Genomic DNA, 13,826 nt, shown 5'->3' on the forward strand with positions numbered 1-13,826 from the left:
CCATGTGGTTTTTAATAAAAGCTAGGAAATTTTGTTAAATACCAGGGATTGTCACACTGGTTTTTTTTTTTTTTTTTTTTTTTGTAGTTGTAGATGGACACAATACCTTTTTTTTTTTTTTAAATTTATTTATCTTTATGTGGTGCTGAGGATTGAACCCCGGGTCTCACATGTGCTAGGCATGTGCTCTACCACTGAGCTGCGGCCCCAGCCAGTCACACTATTTTTTTTTTTTTTTTTGTACTGGGGATTAAATTCAGGGGCACTTAACCACTGAGCCACATCCCCAGTCCTATTTTCGTATTTTATTTAGAGACAGGGTCTCACTGAGTTGCGTAGTGCCTTGCCACTGCTGAGGCTGGCTTTGAACTCAAAATTTTCCTGTCTCAGCCTCCGGAGATTAAAGGCTTGTGCCACTGTGCCTGGCCCAGTCACACTATTTTTATGGGAGACTAAATTTTAAGTTTTAAGGTTAATGAGACATAACTGAATTAAATGTCTGCCTTTAATGACTATATGGATTAATTATTCATTTGACAAACTTCTTGATAGTATTTTATGGGAGAATTAAATGCATATAGAGGCATCACTTTTATAAAGGCTAATTGTTAGGATTTTCAAGTTAATTTTTATTTAAGGTTGTAATAATTTTGTGAGATTATAAAGTTTCACAGGGCAGTTATTTCAAATATGTATCTAACAAAAAATAGAACTCACTGTGCTGTGGAAAATTAAAGTATTTAAAGTAATCTTTGGGGATTGAACCAAGGAGCACTTTACCACGGAGCTAAATCCCATCCCTTTTTATTTATTTATTTTTAAAATATTTGATTTTGGGCTGGAGATGTGGCTCAGCGGTAGCGCGCTCGCCTGGTATGCGTGCGGCCCGGGTTCGATCCTCAGCACCACATACCAACAAAGATGTTGTGTCCGCCGATAACTAAAAAATAAATATTAAAAATTAAAAAATAAATAAATAAATAAATAAAATATTTGATTTTTAGTTGTAGGTAGACACAGTGCCTCACATGTGCTAGGTGAGCACTCTACACTGAGCCACAACCCCAGCCCCTTTATTTTATTTCTTAATTTTGAATCCAGGTCTCACTAAGTTGCCCAGGCTGTTTTTAAACTTAATGCTCCTCCTGTCTCAGCCTCCCAAATTGCTGGGATTAGAGGCACCACCCTCAGCATCTTTTTTTCCCTCCTTATTTGATTAACTAAGGACAACCTTCTATAGGAAGCACTTCCATCATTCTTAATAGTTTATGTTTAAATTTTATTAAATTAATACTTCCTAATTGAGATGTTACTTTTTTATTGTCTGATCATGTATAATACTCTCATTGATTACATGGGAATTGTACTATATTAACTTTGACCTTTAATGTCAAAAGATTAGCTGGTGGTTACTGGAAAGTGAAAATGTAGCTTTAGGTTTTTGTGACAGATGTTATCAGTACTCAGTTAAGCACTTAATGAGTAAGCATTTATTTTTATGGAGTTATCAGTTATTGCTTTAAAAATAATTTGTGTATAGAGCTAGTGCTTCATACTTTAAATCTCTAAAGGTTCTGTTCAGAGAAGTAGGATATCATTACCATTAGCCATGTTTGCCAGATAAGGAAACTGAAGGCTGATTTTGAATTTGCACACTTTTCTGATTTTCACATTCTGTAGGAGATTAGTTATACTATTAAGTGTCCTTAAAATTTTTTTTTAGTTGTTGATGGACACAATATATTTATTTTTATGTGGTGCTGAGAATCAAACCCAGTGCCTCACACGGGCGAGGCCAGTGCTCTACCACTGAGCTTCAGCCCCAATCTTAACTGTACTTTTAAAGCTTTTAAAAAGCAGTATTATTCTTTCTTAAAACAGACTTCAGCGGCTGGGGCTCAGTGGTAGAGCACTTGCCTCGAATGTGTGAGGCCAGATTCTCAGCACTACATATAAATAAATAAAATAAAGATCTATCAACAACTAAAAAGTATTTAAAAAAACCCAGACCTCAGATATTTAAGACATTAAGCCTAGTCTGCCCATCTGGATAATGGTTTGAAAGTCATTGTATTATAGTAAGGCATTATTTTCCTAGTGTGTTGCCAAAGCCCAGCAACTATAACACCAGCAAGCTGAGATTTCCTACTAAATTTGTATCAGATCCTGAGCTTGCTTTTTCCCTTTCTCCTTCCATTAATGCCCAGTAAAGTCACTCTGGCCTTCACCCAAAATCTTCCTAAAGTGCTTCTCTTTTTACGCCATTCCAATGGGAGTGCCTTTTGAATTTGTTTCTGACAGATTAGCAGGTGAAGGGTGAAAAGTGAAAGGGAGAGTTCAGAGGTAAGAGGAGAGCTAGAAAATTAAAGTCATGATGTCAAGAAAGTTTCAAGAAGACAAGTCTAGTCAGTCCTTGATAAAAAAGGCTAATGAAGAAAATGGGGAATGTCATTTAGCTTTCAGTGTGGAAGGTCATAGGTGACTTTTTTTAAGAGGCTTGTTTACTGTTTAAAGTCTAATTGAATTGCATGTAGAAGGGTATGTGTGTGTGCTTTGGGAGAAGGGCAGAAGATTGGCATTAAAGGGCTGGAGACGGCTGTCCTAGTGGCTTGAAGGGGTAGAGGTGTTTAGGAATATGTTTTAAGATTTATTTGTTTATTTATTTATTTATTTATTTATCCCCCCCAATGGGAAAGTTTGAACTTTTTATAGCTAGGTGTTCAATCCATCAGTAAAGTAAAAAAGATAAACTTGATAAAGACCACATGTTATATTAGAGAAACTTACACATACTTAAGAAATGAAAGGGGAAAAGTAGACAGGAGTAAAGAGAATTAAGGTTTGATAGAGCAAGGGGTATCAAGATAAATTAGAAGTCCTTATAAACAACACAACACATTTTGTACTTCAAGATGTTACTTCTAAAACCTGTGTTTTTATCAAACTGGAGACATGTTCCTGCCAAGTCAAGTTACACTGAATTTATTTAGGAAATAATTTGGCATACAGAGGTTTCACTTCACCTGCTGCTTGTAGAGACTTGTCTGCTGGGTCTGGTGAGAGACGGGACTTGGCATGTGCTTTGGAAGCGCTCATTGGGCAGCTCCAAGAGCTGCTGTGCCGTACCTTTTGATAAAATCTAGATGCTCATGAAAACTATTTCCATTAGTGTTCCTCTATAAAGATGCCATTGGGCTTGAGAGGGTGGCATTGGCCTGACCTAGGGCTCTGGACCATTTAAGCCCCAGGCTTGGGACCTCACTTAGTCCCTTCCGGTATGGCACATCCACAACAGGACTTGTTACCAACAGTAAAATACGGGTTTAACTCACAGCAGGGTGATATAGGGTTATTAATATTGTCTTGCAAAGATATTGAAAAAACACCAGAATTTTATAAAAGGGAAAACAGTTTTTTATTACAAAATAAGAACTTGATACCAGATAAAGGAAAAATCTATATTTGCATCAGTTAAAATTTATGGAAAAAATGTAATATTGTATCCTTTCCTCCTTTTTCCTAACATTCTTGTATAAGAACCACTGACTTAAGAGCACTGAAGCTGTTCATTTTGGGAAACTTGTTCTGAATGCTTGTCCTCCCTCTTAGTTTTCACAGGTGAGAGGAGGGGAGCTTTTCTTATGCTGACTGCTGTGTGTGTGTGTGTGTGTGTGTGTGTATCTCTCTCTCTCTCTCTCTCTAAGGGAGAGGGTTTCCCATGTCAAATTTTTAGATTGGCTGGTTTTTAAGCTTCTCAAACTTGAGTTCACAACCACTCCACCTTCTTTTTACCTGTCCTCTGACCCTTTACTCTGGCATTTTAATGATTTGCTATTAGATCCCCGTCTTAACTCCTAGCTTTATGAGAGTAGGCACTAGCTTTTTACCATTTTTATGTATCTTCTTAAAGTTTTGCCATAGGTGTTAAGTGGAAGTGAAACTCATTCCTAGTCTAAACTTACTACCAGTTACCTCGCTCAACACTCCTGGCCAAACAATACCTGTGCCAGTGCTCACTCAGCCTTGCCTTTCTCGGCAGCCAGAGCCTTCTGCTCTGCTTGGAAAGTCTGGTTGGTGGAGAGGAAATGATGTTGGCCTACTTCTCATCTTTTCCCAGATGGTAATGTGACTGCAGCTGTGCCTTCTCTTGTTAAATGCTTGCTTTCCTTCACTGCTTAAGGGAAGGAAAAGGCATGTGTTATAGTTCAGATATGTAGTGTTTGTGTATGAGATGGTGCAGGAAGAATTAGAGGTGAAATGATTGTGTTATTGGAGCCTTAACTCAATCAGTGAATTAATCCTCTGATGGGCATTAACTGAGCCATAACTGTAGGCAGGTAGGATGTGGCTGGAGGAGGTGCGTCATGGGGGATCGTGCCCTTAGGTTTATATATTTTTTTTGGGGGGGGGGGAGGAGAGCACTCCCTCTCTCTGCTTCCTGGTGCGGTGTCTTGTGCTGTTCTCTACCACACTCTGCTGTCACGATGTTCTGCCTCATCTCGGGCTCCAAAGAATGGAGTTGGCTGTCTGTGGACTGAGACCTCTGAAACTGTGAGTCCTAAAATAAACTTTTTTCCCTCTAATTATCAGGTCTTTTGGTCACAGTAGTGAAAAAGCTGACTAAAACCGCCCAGGAATTTCCACTCCCCTCCAACACTACCATAACTGCTCTTCACCTGAGCACATGCCTTCTTGTTTCCTTGTATTACCTGACCCCCTCATCCTGACTGTAACACCTGTATCCATGATCCATGCTGCTTGTGATTGCCAGGTTCTTCACCCCCAAACCCTAGCTTATATGAAGCTTCACTCACCTTGGAGCAACAAGTAGATCATTCTGTAGAGAATGACCTTGGAAATGCAAAAGTTTGAGCCCAACCTTTGCCAGCTAGTAACTGAGTGACCTTAGGTTAAGCTTAATTAAGACTCTGATCCTCAGTTTCCTGCATGCTTAAAAGGTTAAAGAACCAACCCCCAGTGCGCTGAGTGTAAACATTTCTTCCTGTATTTTAAAAAATATTTATTTTTTAGTTTTAGGTGGACACATTATCTTTATTTTTATGTGGTGCTGAGAATCGAACCCAGTGTCTCATGCATGCTAGGTGAGCGCGCTACCACTTGAGCCACATCACCAGCTCCACTTTCTGGGGTTTTAAGAACCTTTAATGATTTGACTTCAGTGTGCCCACCCAGTAGGCAAACTTATTTTATACCTGGCATGATATTGAACAAATGGGTATGGTCTAAATGGATGTTTTTATTGGTTTGTAATACTGTCATAAAACACATTAGGAATTATTTTCCATCTCAAGCTCTCTGCATAGTAGCCTCAACTGCTAGCCACTGAAATTCTCCTTCATTTCTTTTGAGACCACCATTCAGAACCCTGTCCTGCATCTACATTTTGCACAGCAGATGTGTAAAAGGTGTGTTGGTGTGACGGATGGCTCTGATGGCTACCGTTGCTGCAGGAGAAGGCCATCTTATCCTCTGGGCTGAATGCGGAGGCTCCTTCCCTTGCCAGCCTGTTCCCACAGCTGTCTGCTCCTTGGCTTCTGAGTGCTTTCACCTTGGCTGGGTGAAGATGAACGTTCTGTCCCCTGCTCAGGTTTCTGTAAGCTTGGGACTAGTGCTGCAGCTGCTGCTGCTCCAGCACTGGTGACTGACCTCACTTAGTGGTTTTGCCAAGCAAATCTTTAGTATACTAATTTTATCCTCTTAGCAGTGTCTTAGCTGGTGTGCCTCCTTGTGATGTGCAGGGCTCAATGTCAGTGCTAAGTGCCCATTAACAAAACACTATAGTGGCCTAATATTGACAATGCCTTTAGTCAAAAAAATTTGTGGAGAGGCGAGATTATTGGTCAGAAATGCACTGCATTTTAGTGGTTGTCCTACGAGTTTATTTTGGTATTCATCTTACCTCATTCTTTTTTTTTTTTTTTTTAAACCAAACACTTTATTTATTTATCTTTATGTGGTGCTGAGGATCGAACCCAGTGCCTCACATGTGTTAGGCAAGCGCTCTACCACTGAGCCACAACCCCAGCCCCTTACCTCATTCTTATGTGGTGTTGAGTGTGCCTGTTTGTGAGTCTTTAAACTCATGAGCTCTGGTTGTTAAAAGAACCACCCAACCAAGCTGGCAGGTGAATTAAAAGTATTGATTTTGCTTTTTTTTTTTAATATGCTGTAAACCCATTGAAATAGTGTTTGAAAGAATATTGAACCTTATTTTTAATAATTTGAAATAAAGCCAGGTAATACCTAAACTAACATGTACAGTGTATTTTGAAATAATTGCATAACTAATGGCAAAAAACATTTTAAGTGTTTTTGAATTAAAATCAGTATAGATTGGATCATTTTTGAACATTGTGTTATATACATGAAGCCACTTTTTATTTAGTAAATGATGTCTCGAGTATTTGGGATGATGCTGGGATGTGTGGTGAATAGTACTGCTGGGAGGCTGGGCAGTCCAGGAAGAGACAGGCGGGGTTCCTTTTCTGCTCTTTGTGTACTGAATGAAGGTAGACTTCTTATTGGGTACATTTTTTTTATTTTTATTTTTTTTTTTGTAGTTGTAGATGGACAGATGCCTTTATTATTTTTATGTGGTGCCAAGGATCGAACCCAGTGCCTCATACATGCTAGGCAAGCACTCTACCATTGAGCTACAGCCCCCAGCCCTGGGTACATCTTAATGTGCTAATAGGACCTGTGGTTTATTGATAACTCTTTAGGATCTATATTACCGTGAAGTACTTAGGATTTCCCAGAGATTGCTGTAGTTCTGGTTATTAGATCTCTGTATCTTCTAATTAGTTCTCTGCTGCATTCATTGAAGGTTGCATGTAACTTTATTTCTGAATAGGTTGATGTTTTTCGTGTTTGGGTTTTTCATTTCTTAAGACAGTGACTGTTTTTGGTCACTTCACTCCTATGCACATGCAAAGCTGATAGTCTAAATCGCTTTCCCCGACATTTAAGGTCTTCTGTGATGTGTTCGCTATTACTCTTTGCCGTTCCATCTTCAGCTGCATTTCTGTAGGAGACACACATCTCTGTACTAAAAGTTTTCCATTCTATTTATCTCTCCCCTGGGGGGTGGGGGGGAGGAGTCTGTTAAGCTAAACATCTATTGGCTAACCTCCCCAGTTCTCCTTAGAATAAATGTCTGTTCCTTTTTTATATTTAGTTTCCATTGTGCAATGTGCATTGGACCCCATGTAGTGAATACTTAATACTAAGCTAATCTTTTTTTGTTTGACCTCTGAAAACCAAGTGGATCATCATTTGGAAAAACAGCTCTGTGTTGAAGGGAATCTGAATTGGGGAAAGAAGAGCTAGCTGTGCACATGGTTGTAGGTTCTAAGATATTATCTTGATCTTTTCCATCTTTTCTTTTAATTTTTATTTGTAATAAAATTATACACTAACATAGTTTGCAGATGCAAATAGCTCTTTAGGTTTTTTTGTTTTGTTTTGTTTTTAAAAAACAACTGTTCAGTAGCCTTCCCTACATTTTGCTCTCCAGTGGCAATTACTTGGTTACTTTGCCCTTTTCTTCCTGTTTTTAGGTAATGTATCCATATTACTTGATGTTTCTTCCCTTTTTCTTTTTTGCCAGTAACTCTTGATTCATGATATAGTACATGATGAACATTTAGTTATTTTCTCCCTAGTACTCCCTCTATTCTTTTTTTTTTTTTAAGAGAGAGTGAGAGAGGAGAGAGAGAGAGAGTTTTTTTTTTAATATTTATTTTTTAGTTCTCGGCGGACACAACATCTTTGTTGGTATGTGGTGCTGAGGATCGAACCCGGGCCGCACGCATGCCAGGCGAGCACGCTACCGCTTGAGCCACATCCCCAGCCCCAATCCCTCTATTCTTGTCAAGATCAATAGTCACTGTTTATTCTATGTAAACATTGTTCATATATAGCAGCCTGATTACTTTTCCTTCCCTGTGAAACCTTTTCCCCTGGAATTAATTATTCTCTTATCCTTCCCAACTCTCTCCTTTCTCACCTTATTCAGAAGCACTGGGCTTTATATGAAGTTTATCTGTTTTGAAGAAATCTGTCCTGGAGCTTTCTTTTTTGGGTAGTAGGAGGGTTTACTAGGGATTGAACTCAGGAGCACTCGACCAGTGAGCCACATCCCCAGCCCATTTTGTAATTTGTATATAAACAGGGCCTCACTGAGTTGTTTTGTGCCTCAGTTTTTGCTGAGGCTGGCTTTGAACTACCGATTCTGCTGCCTCAGCCTCCCAAGCCGCTGGGATTTCAGGCGTGCACCACCATGGTGCCCAGCCTTTCTCCTGGAGCTTTGTAACCTGTTCCCAGTTTGAACCTGCTAAATCTATATATAGCTGTCATATCAGGCTGTATTGTGGTCACTGTTGGGGGGATGGGAGCTTCATTAATATCCACTTGATTTCACACTAATTCATGTCTCCATACATGAACTTTGGATAATGATGTCCATCACATTCCACCACCTTTGCTAATCCCCTGCCCCCTCCTTTTCCCTCCCACCCTTCTTCCCTGTCTAGAATTCATCTATTCCTCCCCTGCTCCCCCTCCCTACCCCACTATGAATCAGCATCCTTATAAAGATAACATTTCATATAAGAGAAGACATTGGGCATTTGGTTTTTTGGGATTGGCTAACTTCACTTATGTTTTGGGAGATAAATTTTTAAAGACCTCAAATATCTGAAAAGATTTCTGTTCTCCCATTATACTTGATTGATGGTTTGGGCATAGAATTTGTTTTGGAAATCACTTTGAAGACATGGCCCCAGAGCCAACCCATCCCTACTGGTGTTGAAATCCAAAGCCAGCTGATTGACTATTCCTTGTACATTATCTCTCTTTCTCTCCCTGGAAACCTGTGTGCCCTATGTAGGTATATTTTCCTTCAAGTACTATGTCTTTTCAGTCTGGAAACCTGTGGCCTGGAAAATTTTCTTAGGTTCCAGTTTGACTTCTGCCTCTCTGGTTCACTCTTGCTGTTCAAGAATCGGACAACCCCAACCTCCGCTCCACTCCTGTCCCCCACACACAGGGCCTCATACATGCTAGTGAACTACTTCCCAGCCCTTAAAATTTGGACCTTCTTTTCCTTTGTTTTCCCCTATTTTCTACCTGTCTTTTACTTAGGAGACAAGTTTGAAAATTTTTTTGCTTTCATTTTTAATTCCACAAAACTACTAATTTTTCTCCTGAATCTTGTTTTGTTTAACCTTATTCTTGTTTCATCAATGCAATGTTTTCTTTCCCTCAGAATATTAATGATGAATTTATTTTGCAATTTCCTTTTCTATAATCTGTTTTCTATAGTTGACCATCTAGTTTGCTCTGTTTGCTTTGTTTTCCATGTTAGGAAGGAACCATGTTCCTTGATTTTCTTTTATTTTTGTGAGTTTTTAATATCAATATATTGAAGTTTTCCTCTGGGCTGCTCATTCCCCAAAAGGGACTTCTTGGAAAGTGAAAGCCAGGCTGTTTTTTGGGAGCTCAGTAGAGGAAGGGGTCTTATTGTCCTGCATGCATAAGCCCTTGTTCAGCACAGCACCTCTGCCCTCATCCATATTAAAGACCCTGGTGCAGAGACCCTCTGTTTTACCCTCTCCAGCAAATAAACCTCAGTCTAGCAGGATTTCTTTTGCTGCTTATCAATTTCCTGTAAATTTAGAAGTTCCAAACAACATGAATTTATTATCTCCCAGTTAACATGGATCAGTAGTGTAGGCCCAGCTGAGCTGAGTCCTCTGCTCAGGGTCTCTTGAGCTTGCAGTGAAGAAGTTGGCAGCCTGTGTCTTCATCTGAAGCCCTTCCAGGCTCATATTCTTGTTGGTAGAACTCCTTGCAGCTATAGGACTGGGTCCACTGTCTTTGTCTTTCCATAGGTAGTTTCTCATGGCAACTTGCGTTTCAAAGCCAGCAGGAAACTCTCCAGCCAGTAAAGACTTGAGTCTTCATATAAATTAACAACCTGGTCTAGGGAGTGTCATCCCATCGACTTTGCCATATTCTAGTGGTTAGAAGCAAGTCACAAGCCCACACTCAAGGAGAGGAGATCCAGCAGCCCATCTTAGAATTCTACCTACCAGAGGGTCTTGGAATTTGCTCCCTTAACATACTCTTCGCCAATCCTTACCCTTGAACCAAACCTCCTCCTGCCTCATCCCAATTTCCAAGGTACCACAGATCGCCAAGTCTTTAAGGGATTATATGAAATATACAGATATAGTCTTGGCTTTCTTGACATCCAGGTAAGGATTTTCTTTGCTTGAATATTCAGACCTTTTGCCACTAATTACTAAGCCTTCTTGTTTCTAAGCTTTTGTTGCTGATGTTTCCTTACCATTCCTCCTTATCTTTGGAGGCATAGACCCTTTAAATAACCCCCTTACTGTAATGTGGGTGGATTTTGGAGAAAGAGTAAGAAGTTGATGTGTGCTGTCTTTCTCCCATCTTTATGCATGTGTCCTGTGGTATCTGTATTTTTCCCAGTATGTTAGGGTTACATTTTCTTTTTGAGAAGGAAAGAAATGAGGCTAAAATTCTCACTTACTTTATTTTCCACATCCTTCTATTCTTTAAACTTTATTTTCCAGTCAATACATTTGGGTTCATAGCCCCATTCGTGACCTTGAAACCAAACTCCTCACTTTGGGCTTGGAACAATTGCCTCCTTTCCTTTTAACCAGAACTTTTGTTGGCTTTGGGCCTTTTCTAGGAGACCTATCTAGAATAGGCACAGACTCTTGGCAGTTAGTTCTCCGAGAGTGTGCTTCATGTAAGATCAGAAAGTCATAGAATATGACCCTTCTTGGGAATACTGCTTGTATTCTCTTAGTATTAACTATTAAATCACTCTTATAGTCATTATAGGAAGCAGGTGATAGCAACATGCACTGTCATGTGTTAATTTACAAGTCAGTTTGGCTGACCAGTGGTGAAAGTTCTACGTATTTGCTTGCTAGATTTGTTACACGTGCAGCTATGAAATGTCACATAAGTGTTTCTATCAACTGTAACAGCTAGCTTTGTGAAAACAGGCATTTAGTGCTCAGATAGAAGGGCATGTAGACACTACAGGATGGAGAATCACTTAGGTAACAGAGTTGGTGGTGAAAATATAGCCAGGTCCTTCCCCTCCAAGCCTTTCTCTGTATTTCACATTCAAGGTATAGCCTCAGTCATTTGGTTTCTCAGCCCTATGCAAATATAAACAGCCTTCCCCTTTCCTCTCCACACTATCTGGGACCAAGAAGGACATCAGTGACTTCCTAAGTACAATAGCTCTCCTCCCCACCCTGTTATTTCCTGGTAGCTCTGAGTTGCAGGTCCTGCGTTGGAGAGGGAAGGAGGAACAAAGAGGTAGCAGAGGCCTCAGCTTCACAGAGCCTGGGTGATACTGTATCCTCAGGCAGGGGTTGACCTCACTTGTCAGTGGAGGGCATTCCAGTGACTGCTGGACTTCCTAGTGCCACTGTGAACTAGAATGAAATAATGTTTGGGACCAAATGGATGGTGTTTGGGACTGAACTAACTTCTAAGCTGGGGAAAGTAGGTGTCATTTTCTTTATTGTCTTGTAGCATTAGGGGGAAGATTAAAAAGAAATGTACTTATTTCTTGGTCTTTGCAATTTAGGAACATAATAAATATTTTGACTGTTGAATTGATATTTGTTTTCTACAAAGCTGTCCTTAGTTTCCGTTAAGGTGGGGATTCTGAGCATTTTTGAGTTGTCAAGTTATTTTTGAAATCTTCTCTACATTAAGTACTGTGTGGTATGTGTTTATTGTCAACCAATGTATTTCTACAAAGTGAATTAATTTTTAAGAATTTAATCATATCTTTTAGCAGATAACAAGATTTCCTTCTTTCTGTTAATCCCAACTTCCATTCAAATATGAAAGAGAAATAAAGTAAGGAAAGAGATGAGGACCTGGAAATGTAATTAAATAATTTGTGTGGTGAGTCCAAAAATATGATTTTATTGGAAGCTCCATGATGTAGTAGAAAAGAATAGCATTGCAGGGAATCTGGAGTGCTTGGCAAGAACTGCATTCCAAGCTTTTCTGACTGTACAAACACAGTCACTTGCGTTGTGTTTTCCTGTCTTTAAAATGGGTATCATGTTTCCTTTCCTGATTCAGAGGGTTTGGGTACAGAACAAAAACTGTCAAAATCTAGGACCTGGTGGAGGTGGCTCAAGCTTGTAATCCCAGTGGCTCCAGAGGCTGAGGCAGGAGGATTGTGAGTTCAAAGCCTGCCTCAGCAAAAATGAGGTGCTAAGCAACTCAGTGAGACCCTGTCTCTAAATAAAATACAAAATAGGGCTGGGGATGGGGCTCAGTGGCTCCTGAGTTCAATCCACAGTCTCCCCCCCCCCCCCCGAAAAAAAGATACCTAGTAAAGAGTTTTTAAGTTATATGTTTTTCTACAAATGTTAGGGTTTTTCTATCTTCGTCTTATGTTGGCTCTAAATTCTGTAAAACTGAATTCAGACTTAGTTTTTCATGTATTTGGATAAATTATTTTCAACTTTTTGGATGTATAATTATTTTGACTGTGATGATGAACAGCTACTGACTAGGTAATAGTTGGTTTTTCTTAATTTAAAAAGGGAGGAAGAATACCTCTTGGTAAAAGGGTCTCCTGTGTGTGCTGTCTGCTTGTGTGCCCCACCTGCTGAACACACACACCCTGGAGATTAAGCCCATGATCTTGCACATGCTTGATAAACATTCTGCCACTGAGCTCTCCCCCCGAAACCCTTTTTGAGACAGGGTCTACTTAGCTGCCTAGGCAGCCCTAGGTGTGCGCCCCCCCACCTCCTGAGTAACTGGGACTTCAGGGCTTTCACAAGCTAGCTCCCTGCCTCCTTTTGAAGGTGGATTTGCATCCTGCTATTTCAGCAAACTTGAGCCCTTTGATTTACACTGTTGCACTGTTGCAAGAGTCTCAGTATTTTCTGAGATTCAGTTTCCTAGCTCCCTAGCAGCATAGTTAAAGAAGTTAGGAATGAACACCTGAGTTGGAGAGAGAAGTGAGGAGAAGGGAAGACAGTGAGATAATGTCCATTCATTCTAGGCATTTCAAAATTTTCAGATTAAATGTCAGTGGAAGTTTTTATCCTAGGTCAAATCTAGTCTGTTCTTTAATGAGACCACACAGCCACATGAAACTTGACACTCCTGTGATCACTGATTTTCTGAGGGGTTTTAGTTGGGGATGGGAGCAGTCAAACATAGTCTATGCATGGTTATTTTAGATTTTCACCCAAGGTGATGGTACAGGTTGAGTATAGTATTTATATATATATATATAAAATATAAATAATTTATTTGTGGTGCTGAGGATTGAACCCAGGGCCTCACACGTGCTAGGCAAGCGCGCTACCAGTGAGCCCAACCCCACCCCTAGTATTCCTAATCTTAAAAACCAAATCTTTTTGAGCACAGGCATGATACAAGTTCAGATTTTACATATAACATCATATGACATTACAGTTAAAACTGCTACATGTGTATATGAAACAAAGAATTTCATGTTTAGAACTGGCTCCATACCCAAGTATCTCATTATGTATATGCAGATATTCTCCAGTTAACAAAAACTGCAAGTTCAAAGTACTTTTTGTCCAAACCATATTGGATAAGTGATACTCGACCTGTATGTATGTCAGTACATCGCTCTTGAGATCATACTTTGGCCCTAAGAAGCAGGGATGAACTTGTCAAAAGATCTTTCCTCAGAGCCTTTCCTGCGCTGTTCTAAAACAAAGCAAAACAGCAACAAAACCCTA

General features: G+C 39.8%; 1 protein-coding gene across 4 annotated transcripts in view; it reads left to right on the plus strand.

The window, feature by feature from the left end:
• The window catches only part of Ube2e1 (ubiquitin conjugating enzyme E2 E1), a 71,584-nt gene that overhangs the window by 42,328 nt on the left and 15,430 nt on the right, over positions 1-13,826 (plus strand). The window contains exon 1 of one of the 4 annotated variants that reach the window (XM_026406264.1): positions 4,071-4,120. The exons of 2 other annotated variants lie outside the window; for them this stretch is intronic. In XM_026406264.1, coding sequence (XP_026262049.1) covers positions 4,086-4,120 — 35 coding nt within the window. In that variant the 5' untranslated portion in view covers positions 4,071-4,085. Of the gene's footprint in view, positions 1-4,070; positions 4,121-4,459; positions 4,552-13,826 lie in introns of those variants that run through there. One more of the 4 variants, XM_077796241.1, reaches the window with a different exon arrangement.

Source organism: Urocitellus parryii, chromosome 3, assembly GCF_045843805.1.
Source record: "Urocitellus parryii isolate mUroPar1 chromosome 3, mUroPar1.hap1, whole genome shotgun sequence".
NCBI lineage: Eukaryota > Metazoa > Chordata > Mammalia > Rodentia > Sciuridae > Urocitellus > Urocitellus parryii.